The sequence below is a fragment of the Danio rerio genome, chromosome 22 (genome assembly GCF_049306965.1).
Source record: "Danio rerio strain Tuebingen ecotype United States chromosome 22, GRCz12tu, whole genome shotgun sequence".
NCBI classification, from domain to species: Eukaryota; Metazoa; Chordata; class Actinopteri; order Cypriniformes; family Danionidae; genus Danio; species Danio rerio.
The window spans coordinates 11,569,756-11,596,247 of record NC_133197.1 but is presented as its reverse complement, the minus strand read 5'-3'; the positions used below and the strand labels follow the sequence as shown (position 1 = coordinate 11,596,247).

The 26,492-nt window shown below is 37.2% G+C and overlaps 1 protein-coding gene across 2 annotated transcripts in view; it reads left to right on the top strand.

Annotated features, from left to right (window-relative positions):
* Nucleotides 1–26,492, top strand: part of pth2rb (parathyroid hormone 2 receptor b) — a 60,573-nt gene that overhangs the window by 18,302 nt on the left and 15,779 nt on the right. For both annotated transcript variants that reach the window (XM_017353489.3, XM_073937362.1), the window contains 8 exons: nt 2,601–2,711; nt 2,797–2,912; nt 5,785–5,882; nt 8,143–8,326; nt 12,762–12,915; nt 18,332–18,392; nt 18,512–18,578; nt 23,378–23,472. In XM_017353489.3, coding sequence (XP_017208978.2) covers nt 2,601–2,711; nt 2,797–2,912; nt 5,785–5,882; nt 8,143–8,326; nt 12,762–12,915; nt 18,332–18,392; nt 18,512–18,578; nt 23,378–23,472 — 886 coding nt within the window. The remainder of the gene's footprint in view (nt 1–2,600; nt 2,712–2,796; nt 2,913–5,784; nt 5,883–8,142; nt 8,327–12,761; nt 12,916–18,331; nt 18,393–18,511; nt 18,579–23,377; nt 23,473–26,492) is intronic.

Sequence of the window (26,492 nt, the reverse complement as noted above, 5' to 3'; positions counted from 1 at the left end):
CAGTATGACAGAATTTTGCTTGCTCAAAGGTTAATGTGACCGCAGCCTTACTGTGCAGACCTGTTATATGCAAGACAATATTTATATCTGCTGATTTCTTAATTTTGTTATACTTTTTCTGTTATTTATTTGTTTGGTGCCAAAACAATAAAATAAATTTGTCTGAAAAATGTTATGCCTTCTATTTTTAAATAACAGCTAAGAATACTAATTAATTTTAGTAACACTACAATAACTATATATGACATACTATGAATGTGTATGCAGTATAATGCTGCAATTTGTAACACTACAATACAGTAATTAACTGTACACAGTTTCCAGTTAGTTACCACTGCTGCTCTATTACAGTAATTAACTGGCAACACTGTTGCCAGCTACTCACTGTAATGGTTCAGTTACAGTAAATTACTGGCAACACTGTTGCCAGCCACTCACTGTAATAGTTCAGTTACAGTAATTAACTGGCAACACTGTTGCCAGTTACTTACTGTAACCAAACTTTTACAGTGAGTGGCTGGCAACAGTGTTGCCAGTATTCTACTGTAAAAAACCCCAGTAAGGTCTAACAGTGCTCCTTAACCATCCCTCCTTATCAGGGGCGTAGCAACCAGGTGGATGGGGGATACGCCCCCCTTACTTTTAGAGACAGACCATTTAGAAACAGGTGATTAGGAATGTACAACCCCACCACCCCCCCCCCCCCCCTTCTGCCCCCACCAACACTATTAAATGTCCAATATATTAGCGCAAAAAATCTAAATGAAAAACCCGTATTTGCTGTGATAAAAGAAGACATCATGGGTATATTTTAATGTAATAAGTGACACCTCAGAAGACAAAATGCAATGAACGCGCAGTGGCTTTTGGGGGCTTGAGTTCTGTGAGGTAATAAAGCTGAGCCACTTTGATGATGGACTTTGGCTGAGAGATTTTAAAAGGACCACTTTACAATAAGGTTGTATCAGTTACTGTTAGTTAATAATGGCTCGTTTCCACTGAGTGGTACGGTACGGTTCGGTTTGGTACGCTTTGGTGGAGCCAGGCGCATAGCTGAACGCTATTGGTTTACAAATATTGGTTTAAAAATACAAAGCCGAGAGATTACAGCGTAAATATATATACATATAATGACAAGCCATGGTCGACCCGGGCTCAAACAAACCTTGTCTTCATCTTGATGAACAGCCATAAAGCCAAAAAGAAGAGCAGATTTACCCTGTGCCCCTTACAAGTTTTTTACAAGCCAGTCTGAAGTGCGAGCGGTTTCACCTTCTTCCTGGCGCTTGTCTATATCTGAAATAACAAACTTTGTGAGCTAATGACAATAACGTGCGCTTGATTATTGACATACTTTTAAAACCCGATACTGTCATAAACTGACAAACGCGAGAGTGCCATGTTTAACTATTATTATCATCACCTTTTGGATTAATATCAACTCAGAATGATGGAATTATTCTCTAACAGAGGTTACATGTGCTGCTGAAGATTACAGACACAGATGAGAGGTTTGCTCTGACTGTGGACTATATTTTGTGTTGTTTTTTAAACTAAATGTCTGCTGTGTGTAGTTTTTCTGTAGTTGGTAACATATCGGAGACTGTAAGGGTCTGTGTGTGTTCATATATGATGGATTAATTTATTTAGTATAATTGTAGATGTTACAGTAGGCTATTTTGCACTGTCATTGATGTGCAGTTATAATCAAATCCTGTTCATTGAAAAGTTAGTAAACATTTATACAGAAGTATTTATGTGTATAAAGCGTCTGTTTTGTGAGAAGTGCTTCTCATATGAGATGATAAGCGACCCGTACAGCTTTAATGTAGACATTTTCTAAAGCGAAAATGATGTCGACTTAAACTTACTGTCATACACCATGCCCACCAAAAGGGTACCCTTGGTAGTGGAAACGCAAGCCTGATAAAGGTGACCCGTACCGAACCGAACTGTACCAGTCAGTGAAAACGAGCCATTACATGAACAAACAATGAGCAATACAGTTATTACAGTATTTGTTCATTAAAATGCAGTTGTTTTTTGTTTGTTGACGTTAACTCATGGTGCAATAACTAATGAATTTGGATTTTAATTATGCATGTTAAACTATGATTAATAAATGCTGTAAACATATGGTTTATTATTAGTTCATGTTAGGAATTTCATTAACTAATGAAACCTTATTGTAAAGTGCTGACCACATCATTTAATTTGTATGCAAGTTTAATGTTTTACAATGTGGTCGGTTTGCTGGTTTGTCCATTAGTTTAGTCCCAATGTGCCCATTTTTGTTATCTATTAAAACAAAATCACACAACTTTTTTGATGCGGATGGTTGGAATTTTTTCAGTAAATGTGTTTTCATTGTAGTAAATGCACATATTTTCTTATCGGATAAAAAGTTTGTATAAGTTTTGTTATGCAGATTTTAAAAAATGTATGCAAATTTTGGCAATTCAATTAAGCAATTTTAATGTAAATTTCCAAAATGAGCACAAAAATAAGTGGATGGAAACTTGGTTAATGTGATTTTTTTCTTTCTGTTTCTACATGTCTTGAATTTCCATTTAAATGAACTGTGATTATGGTTCAAACAGATGAGGTCTGTTCTCCTGGATGGGACGGGTTGGTTTGCTGGCCTCAAGGTTCTCCAGGAACCGTCACCAAAGTGCCGTGTCCCAGTTATGTATACGACTTCAACCACAATGGTACAGTCTAATAACAAGTTATACTTTTTCTTTAAAATTATCTAAGAGTTTCCAGTCAAGTTGTTGTTTCTCTTGGTGTTTATAGGATTTGCATACCGCCAGTGCAGCTCAAATGGATCGTGGGTATCGGTGGAGAACAGAACTTGGGTCAATTATTCAGACTGTCTGCGCTTCCTCGCTCCAGGCATCGAAAAGGGCAAAGTAAGTCCAATTAAACAAGCCGAAGCAGGTTTTGGTGTCTTATTGATGAGTTTTGAAATCATCCAAGAGTCACTTTTGACAACAGCGTTAAAATGAGATGTTGGGTTAGTGTCTAAAAGGCACAGTATAAATTTGAAATAAATTTTGTACTGTCTGGAGACAGCACCTAAGCTTTTCCCTCATCATAGCACACGTGCTGCTGATGTGGTGACAATAAAAGTGATTTGATTTGATTTGATTTGACAGTTCAACCAAAATGAACATATGTAGCGTTCAGATGCAAAAGCCATCTTAAATTTCCATGGAAAATAAGCATTTTTCTCAGACTTCTATGTTTATTTTTGAGTTATTTCATTTTTAAGACGATGAAAAGAAAACATTGTTTGCAATAAAAGGTAAATTACTGGACCTACACACAGAGGAGCCAGCAGCTCAGTTTTTAAAGATAATTTCAGATGGAATTTAGAGATTTTTGGATCTGAATTCTTCATATACTGTCTGTTTACTCACTCTCAGTCATGTAAGATGTACGTGAGTTTTTATTCAGAACACTAGAAGCAAACAGGATGTTTGCTTGCTGAAACAAAATGACTCAAAAAATGATTAGCAAATTTAGAGTCAGAACGAACACACACACACACACACACACACACACACACACACACAYATATATATATATATATATATATATATATATATATATGTATATTTACAGAGGCAACACAAAATTAATACCCGCATGGTACACTACTGATGAAGTGGTTGTGAATTACAGATAAAATCTTGAAATTAATTTTCAGTTTCTTGCATAACATGATCATTTCAATTCTTGAGATTTTAATGTATCATAAGATGCCAGTGGTATTACTTTTGTTTTACCTGTATATGCTTTTTTTAACTCTCAAAATGTAGGTGTTTCCATTCTCCTATTTTCAGCAACCTTTTGGATTTTTGTTTAAAAAATTCTTGAAGGAGATGACGTGATGTGCATAGATTTTGAAAAATGTGCCTAAAAAATATTTGCGCACAAATGAGTAGGATATACTGTTATTCCAATATTGAAAAATGTGCTTAAACTATAATGGAAACACATTTACCGAATAAATTCCAGCATGTGCATCAAAAAATGCAATTTTGTTTTAACAGATCATGTGATAATAAAAACAGGCGTGATTCAAAAGCCACTGCACATTCGTTACATTTCGTCTTCGTCACAAGCAAATTAATATATAAGAAAAAGACATGTCAGATTGACGATGCACCCCAACATTGTGGGGACATGGAATTTTGTTTGAAATGAAAATCAAGTTGACGTCAACATCAAAACCTCAATGTCCAACGTCCAACCTAAAATTAACCAAATATCAACATTTAATGATGTAACAGATTGATGTTGTGTGGAAATTACAACTATGACGTCTATAAGATGTTGGATTTTATTTGCTATACCTGACAAATTAATGTCAGTATTTGACATCAATATGACGTTGGTTCAAGATGTTAAACTCGAAGTTGGTTTTTAGTCACTGTCCAACATAACCTAAAATCAACCAACTATCAACGTCATTTTATGTCATTATTAAAGGTCAAAATAACGTTGTGCTTAGACGCTGGCTAGACATTGCATTTTGGTCACCTGACGTCACTATCCAAATCTAACCTAACATTAACGTCTTATGACATTGTGTGTCTGCTGGGTCCCACCGCAGCAAATTGCATGTTTTTTTGGACAGTTTAATCAGGAAGGGATGATTTTGTTTTCTTTGACTAAATGAAAACGGTGCTTTATTTCAACCCAAGCTCATTCTAAAAACGTAGTCCCGCGGACGTTTCTGGAGACAGCGGAATACGTCCTGGAAGGTAAGTACGGCTGCGTTTATTTTTTTCAAGCAAACGCTACGGGGCGGTGTGAGGCTGTTCCCTTTCATGCTTGCCGGCCGGCCAGCAGACCGCTTAACTCCTTGTAGAAGGCTTCCCCGCTGCAACCCGTTTGTCCACTCAGCTCACCGTGTACGTCGGCATGCTCGAGATGCAGAGAGGAGTTGACCACGGCGATCGGTTTCGAGTCCAAGGAAGAGCGGTTCCAGCAATCAGGTAAGACAAAAACAGAATCCCAAAAATTTAGTGAACGAGTTTCTTAACAGGGTGAGAACGCGGTGAAATCCGAAAATGCGGTAGAAAAAAAAATCAGGGCTTTTCTTTTTTTGGACGGCTTTTGTAAACTGTTGCTCGGGTTTAGGGAAGCGAGCGGGCGGGCGGGTCAATCGGTAAAATTGATTGGGTTCAGGGAAGGAGGAGGGCGGGTCAGCCGATTGGCCGGTCGCGCAGTCAATCATCCGATCAGTTGGACAGCGGCCTCTGGTGGGTTCACGCGAGAACAGCGCGGGCGCGAACTGCGGCGTTTGAGATGCGAAAAAGCGAACAACAGTGGCCTCTCGCGGATTCGCTAAAACAAAAACTGCAGCCGTACGTACCCGCCGGGACGTATTCCGCGGTCTCCAGAAACGTCCGCGGGACTACGTTTCCACAGTGAGCCTGGGTTGCTTTATTTTCAAATGTTTATGTGCTTTTCCATATTTGCACATTTTGCATCCTGGGATGGAAAGAGCTAATGACTTGCATTTTAGGAATCACCGAGAACCCCATTTTCAGCTGAAAAAACAACATTGTTGTTTTGACCAACATATTGGATGGTCACAAAATTGACAGCATATTTATATAAAATTTACATTAAAAACACTTCAAGCGGCTTATATAGATTGAAATGCCACTGGTTTAAAAGGTCAAAGTCTTCACAAATGTTTATGGCATCAAGCAACAAGTTTTGTTGGTTGAGATCACTTGATGACTGAAGCGCTGTTGTGTTTTCCAGAGGGACTTTTTCGAGCGGCTGCACATCATGTACACTGTTGGCTACGCAGTGTCCTTCAGCTCGCTACTAGTCGCCATTTTCATCATCGGATACTTTCGGTAATGGAGAATGTTTTTACACTTTGGTCCCGCCTGACAAGTTCTAAAAACACTAATAAGTCTGTGAATTCATTATGAAGCTGCACGGCAAGCAAATGTTTTAAACTAGTTGCGCATAAGTGGCTGCTGTTCAGACAGTCTCAGGTCTTCATCTACAAAGATCTTCAGACGGTAAATTAGCAAAAGAGTTCTCCAGTGAGCTTCTGCTACATCTGAACTACTTGTACATTGCTTCTTTTAATTAAAGGGCTCCACTGGAGGGTTGGGATTTATTAGCTATGGGATATATATATATATATATACATACATACACACACACACACTCACACACACACACACACACACACACACACACACACACATACTGTAAAACATGCAGTGTTCCACACAATTCATTTATTACAAATCAAGTTAACTTAACAAATTTAAGTGGATTGAACGTAAAACAATTAAGTTGTCCCGCCCCAAATTCTCAAGAATTATGTTCAACAAAAAACAATTATGTTTATGTTTTTGACTAATTTTAAAGAACTAGTTTGAACAAACAGCAAAATATTTTTTCAGGGAATGCACATGTACACAAAACGGTTAGTATTAACTAGAAATAAAGCTGCAAAAGCATTTTAATAAAATGTTATTTTATATTTTAAATAAACTTTTTTTTTAATAATTTGTCATTTAAATCAAAAGAAAATCAAAAATAACCTTAAATTTAATAGATACAATATAGACATATTTCAATGAATGCAAAGCTAAAAAAAAAAAAAAAAAAAAAAAAGGTAAAACTTAAATTTAAAGTGCAAATTTTAATAAAGAAAATATGATTACAAAAATGTATGAAGAGTCAATATTTTTGGGAAAAATTGTAAACCGAATAGGAACAAAAACTTGTTTTGTAATTTTTTATGGCAAGTTTTTTTATTATAGATTTAAATACACCATAAAATATTAATTAATTAAAAATATTATTGAATTTAATGTTTCAATATTTACTCTAAAAATTTTATAAAATGATAATAAAAAAACTTATACATTTGAATTTTTATATTGTAGTAATTAATAGTATAAAATGATGTAAAGTATAAAATATTTGAAAATCATTGTGTGTAATTTGGATAGGCTTTAAATTACATTTCCATAACCATAATTTCCACTACACAATTTATTATTTTAGATGCGTCGGTAATGACATTTATATCGGTATTCCAGAAATGACAAAACGCTAAGATTTCGCAAATCTTTTTTCCTTTGCAGATGTCTCCATTGCACAAGAAACTACATCCACATGCATCTGTTTGTGTCGTTCATGCTGTGCGCTGTCATTTTTACCACACAATTAACTATTTTAGATGCGTCGGTAATGACATTTATGTCAATATTCCGGAAATGACAAAAATGCTAAGATTTCCCAATTCTTTTTTTTTCCACTCGCAGGCATCTCCACTCCACCAGAAACTACATCCACATGCATCTTTTTGTGTCGTTCATGCTGCAAGCTGTCATTTTTGCCACACAATTAACTATTTTAGATGCGTCGGTAATGAAAAAACGCTAAAATTTTACAAACCTTTTTTCCTTGCAGATGTCTCCACTGCTCAAGAAACTACATCCACATGCATCTGTTTGTGTCGTTCATGCTGTGCGCTGTCATTTCTGCCACAATATTAACTGTTTTAGATGCGTCGGTAATGACATTTTTGCTGGTATTCCAGAAATGACAAAAACGTTAATATTTCGCAAACCTTTTTTCCTTGCAGATGTCTACACTGCACAAGAAATTATATCCACATGCATCTCTTTGTGTCGTTCATGCTGTGGGCTGTCATTTCTGCCACACAATTAACTATTTTAGATGTGTCAGTAGTGATATTTTTGTCCGTATTCCAGAAATGACAAAAATGCTAAGATATCCCAATTCTTTTTTTTTTTCTCTCAGGCATCTCCACTCCACCAGAAACTACATACATATGCATATTTTGTGTCGTTCATGTTACGCCCTGTAATTTTTGTCACACGATTAACTATTTTAGATGTGTCGTTAATGACATTTATGTTGGTATTCTGGAAATGACCGATTTCCCTTGTAGGCATCTCCACTCCACCAGAAACTACATCCACATGCATCTGTTTGTGTCATTCATGCTGCGCACGGTCATTTCCACCACACGGTTAACTATTTTAGATGCGTCGGTAATGACATTTATGTCTGTATTCCATAAATGACAAAAATGCTAAGCTTTCCAATCTTTTTTTCTCGTAGGCGTCTCCACTGCACCAGAAACTACATCCACATGCATCTATTTGTGTCGTTCATGCTGCGCGCCATCAGCATCTTCGTGAAGGACAGAGTGGTGTACGCTAATGGTGTCCTGCAGGAGTACGACACCATGCTAATGGACAACATCAGCACCGTCTCCATTTCCCCTCTTGACAAGACTCAGTATGTGAGTGCACTAACGTTGATGAACCAGGCCGGGTTTAAGCTGAGCTGAATTCATTCGTTTTGGCTAAAATGATTTAATGAACTTCAGTTAACTTAAATTAAGTTAACTTTTCTCCGCATTGGAGCTGGTTGGGGTCTCTTTTTTTGGAAATTCGGCAGTTTTTTGACTGTATGTTATTAAATAGAAAATGCCTGCTGTGTTAAAGCACTCCTGGGATGTTTCTTATGTGCATATGAGGCTTTCAGCACTAATGCAGCTTAATGAGGAGCAAATGATGTGTGGAATTAATGCTGTATCTGTGTGTTTTAAGACGAGCAAATACTGTGCAGCCACAGGGAATGAAGGGAAATTCTGTCACCTCATTTACGCAGATAATTGAGTCATATTTCTTTGTAAAAATCTTGATATGTTTAATTAAAATGTACACAAAATATTAACTACTTTAAGAACTACTGTATAATAGATCTATTAATATATGTCGATTTAAAATGTAACTTTTTTGTAATATACAGTATAGTAAAATAAAAAAGCTAAAAAACATAAAATGCAAGGGGGAGGGAAAAATAGTCATATCCTTATTTACTAATGAATTCACTCTTAATTTATATTGTGACGACATGTTCTCATGAATTTCCAATTTAGTCTCTTGTTTAGTAAATCATTACCACAGTTTAACAATTTGTTTACTTGTTTCTTAAAAATGTTGCCCAGAAAGTAAGAATTTATGCTTTTGTTTTAGTAAATTATCACTACAATTTAGTAATTTGTTTAGTTTACTCATTACTAATTTTGTTTACTCATTTTGTTTTAATTGTGGCAGTTGAGTAAGAATTTGTTCTTACATTTTAGTAAATCATTGCAAAAGTTGTCATTCGTTTACTTGTTTATTTACATTGTGGCAACAAATTAACAATTTGTTCTTTTTATTTTTGTAATTCGTCATTTTTAGTCATTCGTCAGCACAGTTTAGCAATTTGTTTACTTGTTTATTTAAATTGTGGCAACAAATTAACTATTTGTTCACTAATTTTTTTGTAATTCGTCACCACAATTTGGTAATGTTTACTCGTTTCGTTTAATATGTGGCAACGAATTAGGAATTTGCTAAACAAATTAGTCTGTGTATCATCTGTTCATTCGATTATGCCATTTATTCTGAAAATTTAAACACCACAAAAACAGTCAATATTTGTTTTTTCTGTTTATTCTGTAGGCACAGATAAACAAAAGCTGTTGTCCTATTTTTAACACAAAATGGAGAATTGAAACAAACACAAAACTGTGCATTTAATAATTAAATCATTTGATAAAAAATTAACACCACAAAAAAGAGATTTCAATGTGTGGGCATGCATTTGATTCGCCTTTTTTGCAGATTGGACAATAGCTATGAGGCACTGTGTAGGATTTAAATCAAACTTCACTTATCAACAAATACATAAAACACGTACATTTCAAAATAAATGGTATAATCGAATGAGTGGATGGACTGAATTTGTTCTTTCATTTTTAGTAATTCGTCACCACAATTTAGCTATTTGTTTACTTATTTCGTTTAAATTGTGGCCATGGTTTAACAATTTGCTTTCTTGTTTTAGTAAATCATCACCACAATTTAGTCATTTGCGTACTGATTTCATTTAAATTTTGGGCAACAAATTAATCACTTGTTTTGTCGTTTTTTGTAATTCGTCATCACAATTTATTCATTTGTTTACTCGTTTTGTTTACATTGGGGTCATGAATTAACAATTTGTTCTTTCGTTTTAGTAATTCATCACAACACATCAACACAATTTAGTAAATTGTTCTTTCGTTGTAGTACATCATCAACACAATTTACTGTACTAATTTGTTTACTGATTTTAGTTTAATTTTGCTCTCAAATGTATATATTTTTATATTTGGGGTTAATTAGATTTTTTTCAAATTGATTAAGATCATTTTTCTCTTATAATTTTGATTAAATAATTGTTATTTTGACAAACTGTTATTTTCACGTTATTGTGATATTGTGAAATTCAAAAGAGAGCGAAATAGTTTTTGGAGAAATTGCTGAGAATAGGAATTTTTTTATTGCTTGCGAAGTTTTGCAAACATTTTGCAAACATTGCTGCAACTTAACATTTCTTAGCAACCATATCAACAACCAGATCGGTTTGCACTATAAATTTTTCAGTGCTTTTAAGGTCATGCCCCATATTCGTAAAAAATTATGTATTCCAATTTACACACTGTATCTAAATAATATTCAAAACTACAATTATTGTGTCCCGAATCAGAATATATTAAAATAAGCGTTCCAAAGATGATCTACTTTTTCTGGTAGAAATTCAAAGTACAGATTTGTGGTTGATCCAACCTCTAATAATTTGTGTGTTTGGCGTGAATTTAATTAGAACTACAAATACAAGTAATGAGTGTCAATAAATTATAGACATGGTAGATGCGTGAGGCAGATGGTTAAGTGGAGAGGTTTTGGTGAAGATTAATATCTAATAAAAAATTTAACATTTTCCACCTTCTAACAACAATGTGAGCTTTTATAAACATGTGTTTGGTTGATAAATTCAGATTGCATAACACCTAAGGAGATTTCTCTGCATGAAAGACTTGCCAAGGGCAGAATAACCTGCTGCTGAGTCTAAAATATGGTAGGAAATTAAATATAAAAAATGTCAAGACAAGATGATTGACAGGGCATGTATCTAAGCAACAGAGCGGTCTATTAATGAGGGAGCAGCATGTCCCAGAGCTTGCCTACTTCTTTGTTATGCTCTCAAAAAGTACATACTTTTCGGTCATAGTGTAAGTAGGCGAATTGGGAGTGCCCAATTCTCAGATATGCAAAAATGGAGTCATAATGTCCACTTATCTAAATAATACAATCAGTATGGCTGCGTCCGAAATTGCATACTTTCATACTATATAGTACGCTAAATATAGTATTCGAGCCGAGTAGTATGTCCAAATTATTAGTAATCGAAAAACAGTATGCGAGAAGTACCCGAATGACTACTATTTCTGGCAAGATTCTAAAGTATGCTTCCAATGGATGTTATGCTCTCCCATGATGCCACAGGAGAGAATTCATAAATGGGAGTGAAGTGATGCAACTGACTTGGGTACAGCAGGTCACGTGATTATAAGAAATGGCGGATGTAGTTAGGGATGCAACAACTATAAATTTTGGTTGTACGATTATAATCTAAGAAATAATCACGGTTTCATGTTTTTTTTCGATTATTTGCATTAATTGATTTAAAACCCCACTATTTCAAAACTAGTTTAAAATTTAGTTTAATTTCGTTTTGTAGTTCGGGCCCAACTAAATATTTGTTGCCCTTCTAATCGTTTAAGTTTGTTTAATTGAATATATAAAAATAAGTGGATATTATTGATCCATTTATTGGATAAAATAGCTTTTTCAATGTGTTTTGGTCATTATCAATGCACCAGCAAAAACTTACTTAGCGGTAAAACTATCGCGCCACTGCTGCTTCAACGATGCTCACGCCTCGTGTTGACGCACTGCTTCTGTGTGCAGTATAAAAGCTCTAATCCGTTAACATGGACGCCAAAAAAAAACACGCTTTGCTCATGCTTGCGGTGTGAAACAGGATTGAGTTTTTCAGCACTCTCTCCGAAAACACTCTGTTGATCTCAGCTGGCATTCGCCACATGATCGCTCTCATCAGCGCCATTATTTGTAACTTTAAGTGGGTTTGCAAATCTGTGTACTTTCCATTGCTTCTTCCTCAAACTTTAGCCATGTGCAATTCCCGCGGTCACAAAAGCCCCCTGTCATCTCAACTAGGTGCGCCTGAAAATCGTGAGCATGTTGCATCGCGTGCGCATCCCTTCATTGGAATTACCGAACTTGCACGAGCTTGAGTTAATAGCCACATTCATAGTTAGTCCAGTGTGTGTGGTTATTAGTCTTGGTGTACAAACTAGTGCATAGTTGGCATAACGTTTAGTTGCTGCAGTTTTGTTCCTTGCAGAAACACGGTGTTGAGAAGCCTTTACGATTAATTAACCGTGACGAATTAAATCGCGGTTAATAGTGAAACCGGTTAATCGCATCCCTAGATGTAGAACACCCGAATTTCGTTCATACTCACATTCACACTGTATAGACCGTACTTTTCTAGCGGTCGTGTAGTTCAAATTCAAATATAGCATATACTAGAGTAGTAGGTTATTTAAAATGGAGTCTACAGCTGCGTCCGAAACCGCATTCATCCATACTATATAGTACGCTAAAATCCGTATGCGAGTTGAGTAGTATGTCCGAATTCATAGAATTCGAAAATCAGTATGCGAGAAGTACACGCAGCCGATGACTTAAAAGCTACATAAGAGCAAACTGTTGTCCTCTGATTGGCTGGATTCAAACGGCTAGAGGATCCTGATTGGCTGTTTGTATTTTCAGTTTGGCTGCAAGATCACAGTCCTGTTCTTCATTTATTTCCTGGCGACGAACTACTACTGGATTCTTGTGGAGGGCCTGTACCTTCACAGCCTCATCTTCATGGCGTTCTTCTCCGACTCCAAATATCTTTGGGGTTTCACCCTCATAGGATGGGGTAAGAGCGCATGATTTTTGTCTCTAAACATTATTGATTCGTCCTACCCAGATGTAACCTCACCAATTCTACAGCTTGTGTGACGGCTTTTGTTGTATCTGCTCATAGGAACGGCAGTGGAAGCATTCTGCTGTGCTTTGAGGCGGCAAACACTTACTTAAAGCCAGATTTATTCATACATTAAGTTTGATGCAAAATACTCCACAGGCAAGCCGGGCAGACATCTTTGAAGTGCAAATTCTTCTGGGAAGGTTGCTGCGTTTTTGGACACTTTGTTAAAATCCCAGTGACAGAGATGTTGGTTTTAAGTTATACAAACCCACAGTGACACAGGGTCCACGTCTAGTATTTAAGAAACACATCGATGTTCCGAACACATTAATGTGTCTTGATAATCAATGATGAATAATTCATGATCCCGGCGTTCGATGTGTTAGCGGTAGAGTAAACACCTAATGAGGGTTAAATTTTCATATTCGAGCACTCCGAGACACCAGATCAAAAAGATGTGGCTGCGGCATGTTTGCTGAGGTCTGCTTTCGGCTTCTTCATAATTAATAAACTCTGTATTTAGGAAGATGCTTCATCATACATCAATGTCCGCTGGGTCTTTTACTCTCAGCATGTTTTTTTATAGCCAATGTTAATGTAGGAAAGTTGTTTTCAGTTTCAAAATACTATGAAGAAATGATGTAATAATAAATAATTTTAATAATATATTTATATTTATAGTTCTGGATGTGGATAAACCAATAATAACTGCTTGAAGTAGACTTTTCATTTTTTGCTGAGCTCTCTTTGTTTCTCTCTCTCACTCTCTCTCATTCACTTTGTATATAAATTTATATTTGCAATGCATCCGGAAAGTATTCATAGCGCTTCACATTTTTCACATTTGTTTTATGTTACAGCCTTATTACAAAATGGATTAAACTCATTTATTTTCTCAACAATCTACACACAATACCCCTTATTATAATAATAATGACTTTTTTATATTGTTGCAAATTTATTAAAAATGAAAAACCTGAAAAATTACATGTACATCAGTATTCACAGGCTTTGCTGTGGAGCTCTAAATTGAGCTCAGGTACATTCTGTTTCCACTGATCATTCTTGAGATGTTTCAGCAGCTTAACTGAAGTTCACCTGTGGTAAAATCAGTTGATTGGACATGACTTAAAAAGGCATACATCTGTCTATATAAGGTCCCAGGGTTGACAGTGCATGTCAAAGCACAAACCAAGCATGAAGACAAAGGAATTGTCTGTAGACCTCAGAGACAGGAGGCACAAGGCTGGGGAAGGTTACAAAAAAATTTCTGCTAGTCTGAAAGTTCCAATGAGCACAGTGGCCTCCATCATCCGTAAGTGGATGATGTTTGGAACCACCAAGACTCTTCCTAGAGCTGACCGGCCATCTAAGCTGAGTGATCAGGGGAGACGGGCCTTAGGCAAGGAGATGATTAATAGCCCGATGGTCACTTTGTCTGAACTCAAGCGTTCTTCTGTGAAGAGAGGAGAACATAACAGAAGGACAACCATCTGTGCAGCAATCCACCAATCAGGCCTGTATGGTAGAGTGGCCAGATGGAGGCCTGGAATTTGCCAAAAGGCATCTGAAGGACTCTGAGACCATAAGAAACAAAATTCTCTGGTCTGATGAGACTAACATTGAACTCTTTGGAGTAAAAGCCAGGTATTACATTCGGAGAAAACCAGGCATCACTCATCACCAGGCTAATACCATCCCTACAGTGAAGCATGATGGTGGCAGCATCATGCTGTGGGGATGTTTTTCAGCAGAAGGAACTGGAAGACTAGTCAGGATAGAGGGAAATATGAATGCAGCAATGTACAAAGACATCCTGAATGAAGACCGGCTTCAGAGTGCTCTTGACCTCAGACTGGGGCGACAATTCATCTTCCAGCAGGACAATGACCCAAAGCACACCGCCAAAATATCAAATGTAGTGGCTTTGCTACAAATGTCCTTGAGTGGCCCAGCCAGAGCCCAGAACGATTGAACATCTCTGGAGAGATCTGACAATGGCTGTACACCGTCCCTTCCCATCCAACCTGAGCTTGAGAGGCACTGCAAAGAGGAATGGACAAAAATTCTCAAAGACAGGTGTGCCAAGCTTGGGGCATCTTATTCAAAAGGATATGAGGCTGTAACTGCTGCGAAAAGTGCATCAAAAAAGTATTGAGCAAAGGCTGTGAATACTTTTTGTATGTATTTGTGATTTTTCAGGGTTGCTTTAAATAAATTTGCAACAATTAAAAAAATTCACATTGTAATTATGGGGTATTGTGTGTAGAGTTTTGAGGAAATTCATTTATTAAATCCATTTTAGAATAAGGCTGAATCATAAAGAAATGTGGAAAAATTTAAGTGCTATGAATACTTTCCAGATGCACTATATATATATATAAATATATTAAGGGTGGAGCCGAACCCGAATACGGTATTCGGAAAGGCACGAATAGCGTGTTTTTACGAATACTTATTTCGAACAAATACTTGAAAAATTATTTGTATTCGGGAGCAAGAAAAGCATTATATCAAAAAGCTGCGTTTCCTCCTGAGACCACAGTGCGTGAGTGAGTGAGTGAGTGAGAGAGAGAGAGAGAGAGAGAGAGAGAGAGAGAGAGAGAGAGAGACGGAGGGTGGGGCGGAGGTTAAAGGTCTCTGGCACACGCTTCTCCACAGCAGCAGACAGAGAAGGCTCAGCTGAGCGAAAAAAATACTATTTTGTACCTTAATTGGGTTCCAGATGCAGTTTATAAACTTGTAGCGGAGTTTGTTCGGGATTTTCCATTACGCTGCATTTTTGAAGTTTGCAATCGGGTGCTCTTTGTTTACGCAACGTTAGCTCTGTTAGCGCGGTAATTTAGACAATAGACTGTTGACAGAGTAACGTTAACGTTCTTTTATAAAGGTTAAAACGATGCTTTTGCAGTTGTGTCGAATAGTATGCACCTATGGGAGTTATATGGTACGTCTAAATAACTGTCTTTTGCAGACAGCAAGATATATGCTATAGGCTAGTTAACCTTAGCATAGCTTCCCGTCACTTTTTATTAACTTGAAACTCCTCAAATACATTTGGGCACCATGAAAAAGAGTGAGAGTGCTGCTGAGCCATTTCTTGGTCCTCCACCAGTAAAAAAAATAAAACTTCATGTTCTTTGTGGAAGCATTTTACAGTCAGTGGTGCTGCAGATAAAACAAACTGATACTGTAGAATGTTTACAAAAGTGAAATCAGCAGAGGCAGAGATATTAAACATCTGGCAACATCTCCTATGCATAATCATTCATTTTCTTTTCGGCTTAGTCCCTTTATCAATCTGGGGTTGCCACGGTGGAATGAACCACCAATTTATCCAGCATATGTTTTACGCAGTGGCTGCCCTTCCAGCTGCTACCCAGCACTAGGAAACATCCATACACTCTCTTTCACACACATACAATAGGGACAATTTAGCTTACCCAATTCACCTATATTGCATGTGTTTGGACTGTGGGGGAAACCGGAGCACCTGGAGGAAACCCACGCCAACATGGGGAGAACCCAGTCGAGGCTTGAACCAGCAACCTTCTTGCTGTGAGGCGACAGTGGTACTCACTGTGCCACCGCGCAACCTTCTATGTAATGTATTATCACATGCACTAAAAGCATCCTCTCCTGATACTGTCTGTGAACCCCCCACAAGCATCAATCCCCTCAATCAGCACAGCTATGTTCTGCTAAATCCTCCACAAGCACCAAACCATCAACACAGCCACATTCTGCCAGATGACAATAGCAGGGCTGTATCTTTTAGTATTATATAGAATACTTTTGTTCTGCCAGATCTCCCAGGCAGGGTTTTATTTAGATTTATTTAGTTAATTTTAGTTTTTGGAATTCTGTCCATTGGAAAGAAGTTCTTTCTGAAGAAGAACAGTTTTTTGAAGTATTATTTGTTTTTATTCTGTCTATTCAGTGTCCTTTAACAAGAACGGTGGTGGTGGGGTTCATAATATTCACAATGGTATTTTATTAGTTGTTGGTTTAACCATGGATGAGATAATGGCTTCTATGTTATTTTCTTTTCAATGACATTTCTTATCACATGTTCAAAAACAACAGCCAATATTGCATGTCTATAATTTATATAATAGGTATAATTAAACAATACTTTCAGTATAACGTAAATTAGAAGTGTAATAGAAAAAAATATATATTTTTGCGCCATTTTGAATTTTACTCGAATACAAATACAAATACAAATACTTTTCCCCCTCAACAAATACAAATACAAATACCGGCTGCTCCGCACATCCCTAATATATATACAAATACCGGCTGCTCCGCACATCCCTAATATATATATATATATATATATATATATATATATATATATATATATATATATATATATATATATATATATATATTAGAAGGCTCAGCCAATGGAGTGAATTTGGGGTGGGGCTACAGTATCTTTTTTCTTTAACCAATTGCAATTGAGTGGGGCGTGTTCTGGAAATTGCTACATCTGCAGAAACAACATACTTGATATTTGGTTTATTCTTTTGGACTGTCAATGAGACATTAAGGAGGCTCTGCCAATAGTGTGAGTTTGGGGTTTGGCTATATGTTTTTTACCAATAACACATGAGAGTGGTGTACTGGAAACCTATAAATCTGTGGAATTGACATAATTCAAATTTTAATTGTCATTTGGAGGGTTGAGGTAAATTTTAGGAGACTTGTTCCAATAGTATGAATTAGGGGTGGGGCTATGTGCTTTTAGACCAGGGGTCACCAATCTCATTCCTGGAGGTCTGGTGCCCTGCAGGGTTTAGCTCCAACTTGCCTTAACACACCTGCCTGGGTGTTTCAAGTATACCTAGAAAGACCTTGATCAGCTTGTTCAGGTGTTTTTAAATAGGGTTGGAGCTAAAATCTGTAGGACACCGGCCCTCCAGGAACAAGTTTGGTGATCCCTGTTTTAGACTAACAGCAGGTGAAGGTGTGTTCTGGAATACATACTCAACATTTGATTTATTATTTGGATTGTCAATGTGACATTTAGGGGGCTCGACCAAAAAAATGTAAATAGGAAGTTGCATTTATTTATTTTGGTTTGTTTGTTTGATTTTTGACTAAAAGCAAGTGAATGACGTGTTCTGGAAACCTTTAAATCTGGAGTAACTATATACTTGGTTCACTTGGTTTGATCTCAGGAGGGTCAAGGAGACGTTCAGGAGGCTTTCCTCTTATAGAATCTGCTCGGCTCTGAGTAAAAGCAATTGAAAGTTGTGTTGTTCCGGTGTGTTTATGACAAGTGTTGTGCATGCCTCTGTGCGCCAATGCTGAATTACAGTTGATAAATCTTGTCATTTTCTCGTTTGTGCGACCGCAGGTGTGCCAGCTCTCTTCGTGTCGACCTGGGCTGTCGTCAGGGCAACGCTGGCGGATGCAAGGTGGGCTTTCTGTATATCATATCCAGACTTCTCAGAAAAAGCCCAAAACACACACTGACAAACAATCTGTTTATATATATATAAATGAATAAAGGGATATTTCTGTCTTGTTTCCCAAGGTGTTGGGAGTTGAGCGCGGGCAACATTAAATGGATTTACCAAGTTCCTATACTGACTGCAATTGGGGTGAGGAACTATTTACTAGTCGCATTCACTAAATTAGTGTGATTTTTAAAATACTACTGTATTGGTTTTATGTATTCGTTTTCAGTATTGTAATCTTAGATTCTTTTTTTTATCATGTCTAGTGGCATTTATTTTAAATTTCCTAAGCTTTTATTCATTTTTGTCTCAGTTTTCTTTTCTCCTTCCAAGTATTTAAGTCCCTGAACTGTTTCATTTCATTCTTCGGTGTCAATGTTGTCGTTTGCTGAATACGATCTATTGCTGCTTCATTTGCTTTGTGTTTCCTGTGTTTTCTTTTGGCGTACAGTTAAAGGCTATATTTGGGACTTTACTTCTTTCCTTCTGTGCTTTACATACTGTAGCACCGGCACATTACTCAGGGTTTATCTCAGCTATTTTAAGTAACGACCTCAGCAAAAACAAAACAGTCTGAACTGTGGGATACAAATGCAGCATTCCTAGAAATAAGTCAAAAGTGCCTGTGCATTAGCAGTTATGAGAAATAAAGTCAACATTGCTTTACGAAAGTTAGATTTGAGGGATGTAAACTGATATGATAACTCAAAGTAGTTAGAAATGTAAACTCAAAATAAGATCTAAATATGGAATTGCATGAAATTAACTGTAATGTGGGATTTAAATGAAGAATTGCTAGAAAGTCAAAATGGAAAAAATAATAACTCAAAATTGTGAGATGTGTACGTAAAATGGCAAGAAACAAACTCAGAATTATGAGATGTATATTGAAAAAATTGTCATTTATACTCAAAATTACAAATAAATCTCAAATTATGAAATGTAAAGTGTACATTGCAAGAAATCTTCAAATTGTAAGATGTTAATTCAAAACTGGGAGGTATAAAATTAGAATGAGATGCGTAACTTAAATTGAGATGAAAACTCTGAATTGTAAATCTATATCGCAAGTGATTTTTTGTCAAAATTGTGAAATTTAACTTCAGAATTATAAGAAAAAGTGAAAATTGTGAGATGTTAATTCAATAACCTGGAACCCCTCTTCTTTTCCCCCACCCCACGACATGACAACTTCAAAATATTATGCAATACTCAGTGTGAGTGGGCTTGACAAACCACCAGTAGAAATCACACTCTTTCATCTCTCTGTCATTTTAACACACATTTGCACCAGACACTTTCTTACAATCACTCAACATCTCTTAAAAAACATTGTGTATTTATGGTATATATGAAGCAAGAGATCGCGATGACATATGATGACGTGTACAGGTGCTGTAGTGTTGTCCCAATTCTTAGGGGTAAATTTTGAAGCCTTTTCCCTTAACACTCAGTTGTAAGAGCCAAGGGGAAGGGGAAGGGGTACAAAAATAGAAATGGGATTGGCCATAAGCTCAAAATGACAAGATTAGTGCAAGAGAAAATAATAAACTCTCACAATTGTGAGAAATTAAGTCACGGTTTTGGGGGAAATGTCAGAATAGCAAGACGTAAACTCATAATTAAGTTTACATCACACAATTCAGGATTGCCAGGCGCAAAAAAAGGCAATGGAATCAAAAATAAAAAAAGTCACGATAGAAAAAGTCAAATAGAAAAGTCAAAATGAAAAGTTACAAATGCGTTTTTTTCAAGACCATTTCAATGGGATGAGTTAAAAAAAACAAACGTTTTTTAAATGGGACAAAAACAAGCGAGAACTTTAAAAGTCACCACAGCGGAATGAACCGCCAACTATTTCAGCATATGTTTTACAACGCAGAAAATGCTTAGATTAAATCAGACATTCTTATCAGTCATTTGAACTGCTATAACCGTTAACGTAGTCATAATATTTAATGTTTATTTCTTTTTATTCTAGTGGTCAATTAAACATTCTTTCCTTTTCCTTAGCTTAGTCCCTTATTTATCAGGAGTCACCACTGCAGAATGAACCACCAACTATTCCAGCATAAATTTTATGCTCTTCCAGCCGCAACCCAGTACTGTGAATCACCCATACACACTCATTCACACACATACTTATATACTACGGCCAATTTTAGTTTATTCAATTCACCTACAGTATAGAGCATGTCTTTGGACTGTGGGGGAAACTGTAACACCTGGAGGAAGTCCACGGGAACATGGGGAGAACATGCAAACTCCACACAGAAATGCTAACTGGTCCAGCCGGGACTCGAACCAGTGACCTTCTTGCTGTACGGCTACAATGCTAACCACTGAGCCACCGTGTCGCCTCAACTTCACAACAAAATACTCATTTTTAGGCTAACTGAAAGTTGCATAATATTCCATCCGGCAGTCGTCAACGCCTCAGAGGGCGCCAGATTGCACTGCAATGCCAAAAGTGCCATCAAAGCAGTTGTTAAGAGATGCAGCTGTCTTCCCATTAACCTCGAATTCAACCCCAACGCCCCGCGCTCTAAATGAAAGCCTCAAAATCCTGTAATCCAGCATGTCAAAAGGTCGATCGGGATTGCGGCGCACTATCGTTTTGTTGACGTGCTGTGACTGAATGTGATTGACCAGTTAGCGGTTGCATGCATATATTTATCTGCTGGATGGGCAGACGGAGACATTATGCCGTTAATTATTGGCTTTGCCGAGTGTAAGCGCAGTAATGGAGAACGTCTGAACGCCAGGAGAGCTGTAATTATGCGACAGAATGCAAATGTATTTTCCTGCTTGCTGCTGCCTGTCAACAAAACATATAAATTAGGACTTAACACACACAGATGAATCCACGCACAAGCGCTCATCACGACTAACAATTTCTATGGTGTATTGATTAAGACGTACAAAATAGGTAAAGCGGAATGAGAGAAATGACTGAAACCTGTTAAAAACGTTCACGGCTCAGCGACAACGGGAGCTCATCACGCTTTGGCGGAGTAATTCCTCAACGGAGCTTTTTTAAAGTAGTTAATTTAAGGAACTTTAAAACCTTTCTCTCTAGTCAATCTGTCTCTCATTCCTGAAGAATAATGAACATTTCTGCCACATCATGAACTCAGTTCATTTTTCGGGAGAGGCCATGTTGTGTTTAATGGCATTCTGGAGTGGAGATGATATTTTAATCACTTCTGGAACAAAATTGCCTGTTGTGCTGCCAATTCAGACAATGAAGTAAAATGATCACACTTTTTTTTTTTTTTTTTTGCGAGAATTGATTAAACTAAAGCTGGAATTAGAAATGATGGATAAAATATCCTTTATTAATAGAATGTTTAGTGTAATTATTTGTATATTTCATTTAATTTATTCCGATTTGATCATTTGGTATCAGAAGTGGTTTATATGAAAGGCAAAGGCCTCTAGATTACGCTTATTTTACCTAAATAAAATAAGATCATGCCTTTTTTTTTAGGACAGTAAGGTCTTACTTTGCTTAGACAAAGGTCTTGTCACTTAACAGAAATAATGTGCAGTATAAAGTATAAATATTATATCTGCAATGAACAAACTTATTATAAAAGTCATCTGGAATGGCAAAGAAAGCTCCCAGAGATCACACTAACACCATGCTAACAGCATGCTAACAAAATGCTAATTCACACTAACAACATGCTTACTCATGCTAACAACGTTTACAACATGCTAACAACACGCTAAAAACAGAATAATTCATGTTAACAACATTTTAACTCATGCTAACTTGTGTTAACAACATGGTAACAACATGCTAACCTATCTTAACAACATGCTAACTCACACATGCTAACAACAGGCTAAAAACACACCAATTAATGCTAACAACATGCTAACTCAATCTTTCAACGCGATAACTCACACTAACAGCAAGCTAATATTCTAAAACACGCCATTTCTATCTAACAACATGCTGACTCAGGCTAACAACATGCTAACAACAAGCTAAATCATGTTTACTCACTCAAACAACAAGCTAACAACATGCTAACTTATGCTAATCCATGCTAAAAACAAGCTAACAACATGCTAACTCATGCTAATCCATGCTAACAACAAGCTAACAACATACTAATTAGCATTAACAAAATGCTAACAACAAGCCAACTCATATAAACTCACGCTAACAACATGCTAACTCCCACTAACATTCTAACTCATACTAACATGTTAAACCATGTAAATTCACCCTAACAACATGCTGACTCACACTAACAACATGTTAACAACATGCTAACAACAAGCTAACTCATACTAATTCTCGCTAACAACATGCTAAATCACACCAACATGTTTACTCGTGCTAATTTGCTAAAAATTCATGCTAACAAAATGCTGACGTTAACATGTTAATATGGTAACAACCAGCTAACTCATGCTAACACACGTTAACAACATGCTAAAACACACTACCAACAAGCGAACATCATGCAAAAACTTCACGCTAACAACATGCAAAAAATACGCTAATTCATGCTAACATGCTGACTCACGCTAATAACATGTTAACAACATGCAACAACGAGCTAACTCATAACAACATCTTAACAACATGTTAACAAGCTAACTCATGCTAACTCAAGTTAACAATAAAATACGCTACCAACAAACTACCAACATGTTAACATGCTAATTCATGATAACAACATGCTAACAACAAGCTAACTTACATTAATAACCGAAACCATGCTTTTCTGCAGTATTTGTGACAGACGATCATCTGAAAAAATCGACTAAATATGAGTAAATGCAATACAATATAATATTAAATATAATAAATGTAATATATATAGAGAGAGAGATAGAGAGATTTGTATTCCCCTGAACATCTTAAATTTTAAACAGTCCAGCTGTGAATTAAACACGTTTTGTTTGTCTTATCTTCCTTGCAGTTGAATTTCATTCTGTTTGTAAATATTGTACGAGTCCTGGCGACGAAGATCCGAGAAACCAACGCAGGCCGATACGACACACGTAAACAATACAGGTGAGCGCATGAAATGATTGTTATGCTGGCACACGACCTCCTTCAAACATCTGTACGGTATGTTATATTGGACGAGAGATTGTTTTCTACCAGTGACAAATTAAACTCAAATCAAACAGTATCTGAAGATATCTGATTCCATAAGGCTACGAGTGCAGGTGTTGCGTTCTCTGATATACGATGCCTTCATGCAGCTGCCTAATTCTGTTTTTGCTGGTTCTGCTGCTTGTTGTCGGCGAGGTGGAGTGTTTGGACATTATTGTCGAGATATCCGGGAGAGGACTGTAATTTTCCGGAGGGTGTTTGAAAGGCTTTTTTCCACCGAGAGAAATAGAGGGAGAGTCTGCTTTGATTAACAGCGCGTCTCCCTTTGGGTGAAAGTCACCGGATCTCTCTGACTAATAGTCTGTAACTCGCTGTATAGACATGGTCTCTTATCAGAGCTGCCCGTTAATCAAGCAAATCCCTCTTGTCTGTAATAATAATATCCTCGCTTGGCTTTGAAGTACAGCTTCACTGTCTGCCTTTGCGTAATGATGCTCTGAAATTTTTTAGATTTGCTGAAGTGGCGCATGCAGATTATAATACACAGACACAAAGGAATTTCTCTTTGGAGGGGGGGGGGGGGGTATTGCTAAGGGGTTATTAAGTTGTTTTCAGGGTGTTTGCTAGAAAGTTGTAGAAGGTTGATAGAGTGTTTTGAATGATACCTATTGTAGGTAGTTACTATGGTGTTGTAGTTGTTCTAAATGGTTGCTAAGGTGTTCTGGGCAGTTGCTAGGGTGTTTTAGGTGGTTGCTAGGGTGTTCTAGATGTTCTATATGGTTGCTAAGGTGCTCTAAGCAGTTGCTATGGTGTTTTGGTGGTTGCTAGGCTGTTCTAGGTGATACCTAGTTTATTCGAGATATTTTTTCTAGGGTATTGGTATGGATAATAGCTAGTGTAGGTGGTTACTAGGGTGCTCTTAGTATTTACGGAGGTGTTCGGTATGATTGCCATGATGTGCTGGGGGTTTATTAAAGAGTTCTAGATGGTTGCTAGGGTGTTCTAGGTATGTTATACCGTTGTTAGGATGTTCTGGGTGGTCGTTAGAGTGTTCAGGGTGTGTTTGGATCTTCTGGGTGGTTGCTAGTGTATTGTGGATGATAGCTACTCTAGGTGGTTGCTGAGATGCACTGGTTATTTACTAAGGGGTTCTATATGGTTGCTCTAATGTGCTGGCTGTTTAGATGGTTGCTAGAGTGTTATGAATGATAGCTAATGTAGGTGGTTGCTTAGGTGTTCTATATGGTTGCTAAGGTGTTCTGGGTGGTTGCTAGGGTGTTTTGGGTTGGTTGTCAGGGTGTTCTAGGTGATTCCTAGGGTATTCAAGATGGTTTGTAGGGTATTTTGGATGATAGCTAGTGTACGTGGTTACTACGTGGAGTGCTCTGGGTAGTGACTGAGGTGTTCTACATGGTTGCTATGACGTTCTGAGTGCTTCTAGATTCAAATTTCTAGATGGTGTCTAGGGTGTTATGAAAGATCACTTTTGTTTTTGGTTGCTAGGGTGTTCTGGGTATTTACTGGGGTGTTCTATATGGTTGCCATTGTGTCTAGGGTGTTTTGGGTGCTAAGGCTGGTTGCTAGGGTGTTCTAGGTTATTCTTAGGGTATTTAAAGTGTTTTCTAGGGTATTATAGATAGCAGCTTCAAAAGATGGTTACTAGAATGATCTAAGTATTTACTGAGGTGTTCTTTATTGTTGCTATGATGTTATGGGTGTTTAGTAGAGAGTTCTAGGTAGTTGCTAGGGTGTTATTAAATATAGCTATTGTAGGTGGTTGCTAGGGTGCTCTGGGTATCTACTGCTACTGTTCTATATGGTTGCCATGGTGTTCTGGGTGGTTGCTGGGGTGTTTTGAGTGTGTGTTTGGGTGTTCTGGCTGGTTGCAAGGGTGTTTGTGTTGGTTGCTAGGGTGTTCTGGGTATTTACTGAAGTGTTCTACGTGGTTGTTATGGAATTCTGAGTGCTTGGTAGAGAGTTTTAGATGGTTGCTAGGGTGTTATGAATGACAGCAATTGTAGATGGTTGCTAGGGTGTTCTAGGTATTTTATATGGTTGCTATGATGTTCTGGGTGGTTGTTAGGGTGTTTTGGATGTGTGTTTGGTTGTTCTGGTTAGTTGCTAGGGTGCTCTAGGCGATTGCTAGGGTATTCAAGATGGTTGCTATTGTATTATGGATAATACCTACTGCTGGTTGTTGCTAGGGTGCTCTGGGTATTTGCTGATGTATTCTATATGGCTGCTAGGGTGCTCTGGGTGGTTTGTTAGACTGCTATAGAGGATTCCTTGAGTATTCTAGATGGTTGCTTGCGTGTTATGAATGATAGCTAATGTAGGTGGTTGCTAAGGTGCTCTGGGTATTTACTAAGTTGTCCTATATCGTTGCTAGGGTGTTATAGGGGATTGGTAATGGTATTTTGGATGGTTTCAAGGGTGTTTTGACATGTTCTTGATTTATGCTAGGGCAGTTGCAAGGATGCTCTAGGTGATGGCTATTGTATGATATGTTCTGGGTTGTAGCTACTAAATGTGGTTGCTAGGGTGTTTTATGTGATTTTCTGAGTATTTGCTCTTGTTTTCTATGTGGTTGCTTGGCTTCTGTTAGTGGTAGTTGTGTTAGTTGGTTGTTAAAGTAGTTTAAGTGGTTGCCAGGGGTTCTGGGTTGTAGTTGAGGTGGTTTATTATGGTGTTGTGAGTGGTTGCTATGATGTTCTGGATTCTAGGCTATCTACTGATTAGGGATTAGGGTGTTTATGATGGTTACTGTGGTGTTGTAGGTGGTTAGGTTACTTTTGTTAGTGTTCTGGGGGTTTTTTCTACTACCTACTAATCACCTACTACTGTAGGTGTTCACTATGGTGTTCTTGGCAGTTACTAGGGTGGTCTAGGATTTAGAAAGTGTAGTTGGTTGCTACAGGGTTCTAGATAACTTCTGAGCTGTTCCAGGTAATTGGTAGGTGTTCTCTGTGGTTAAA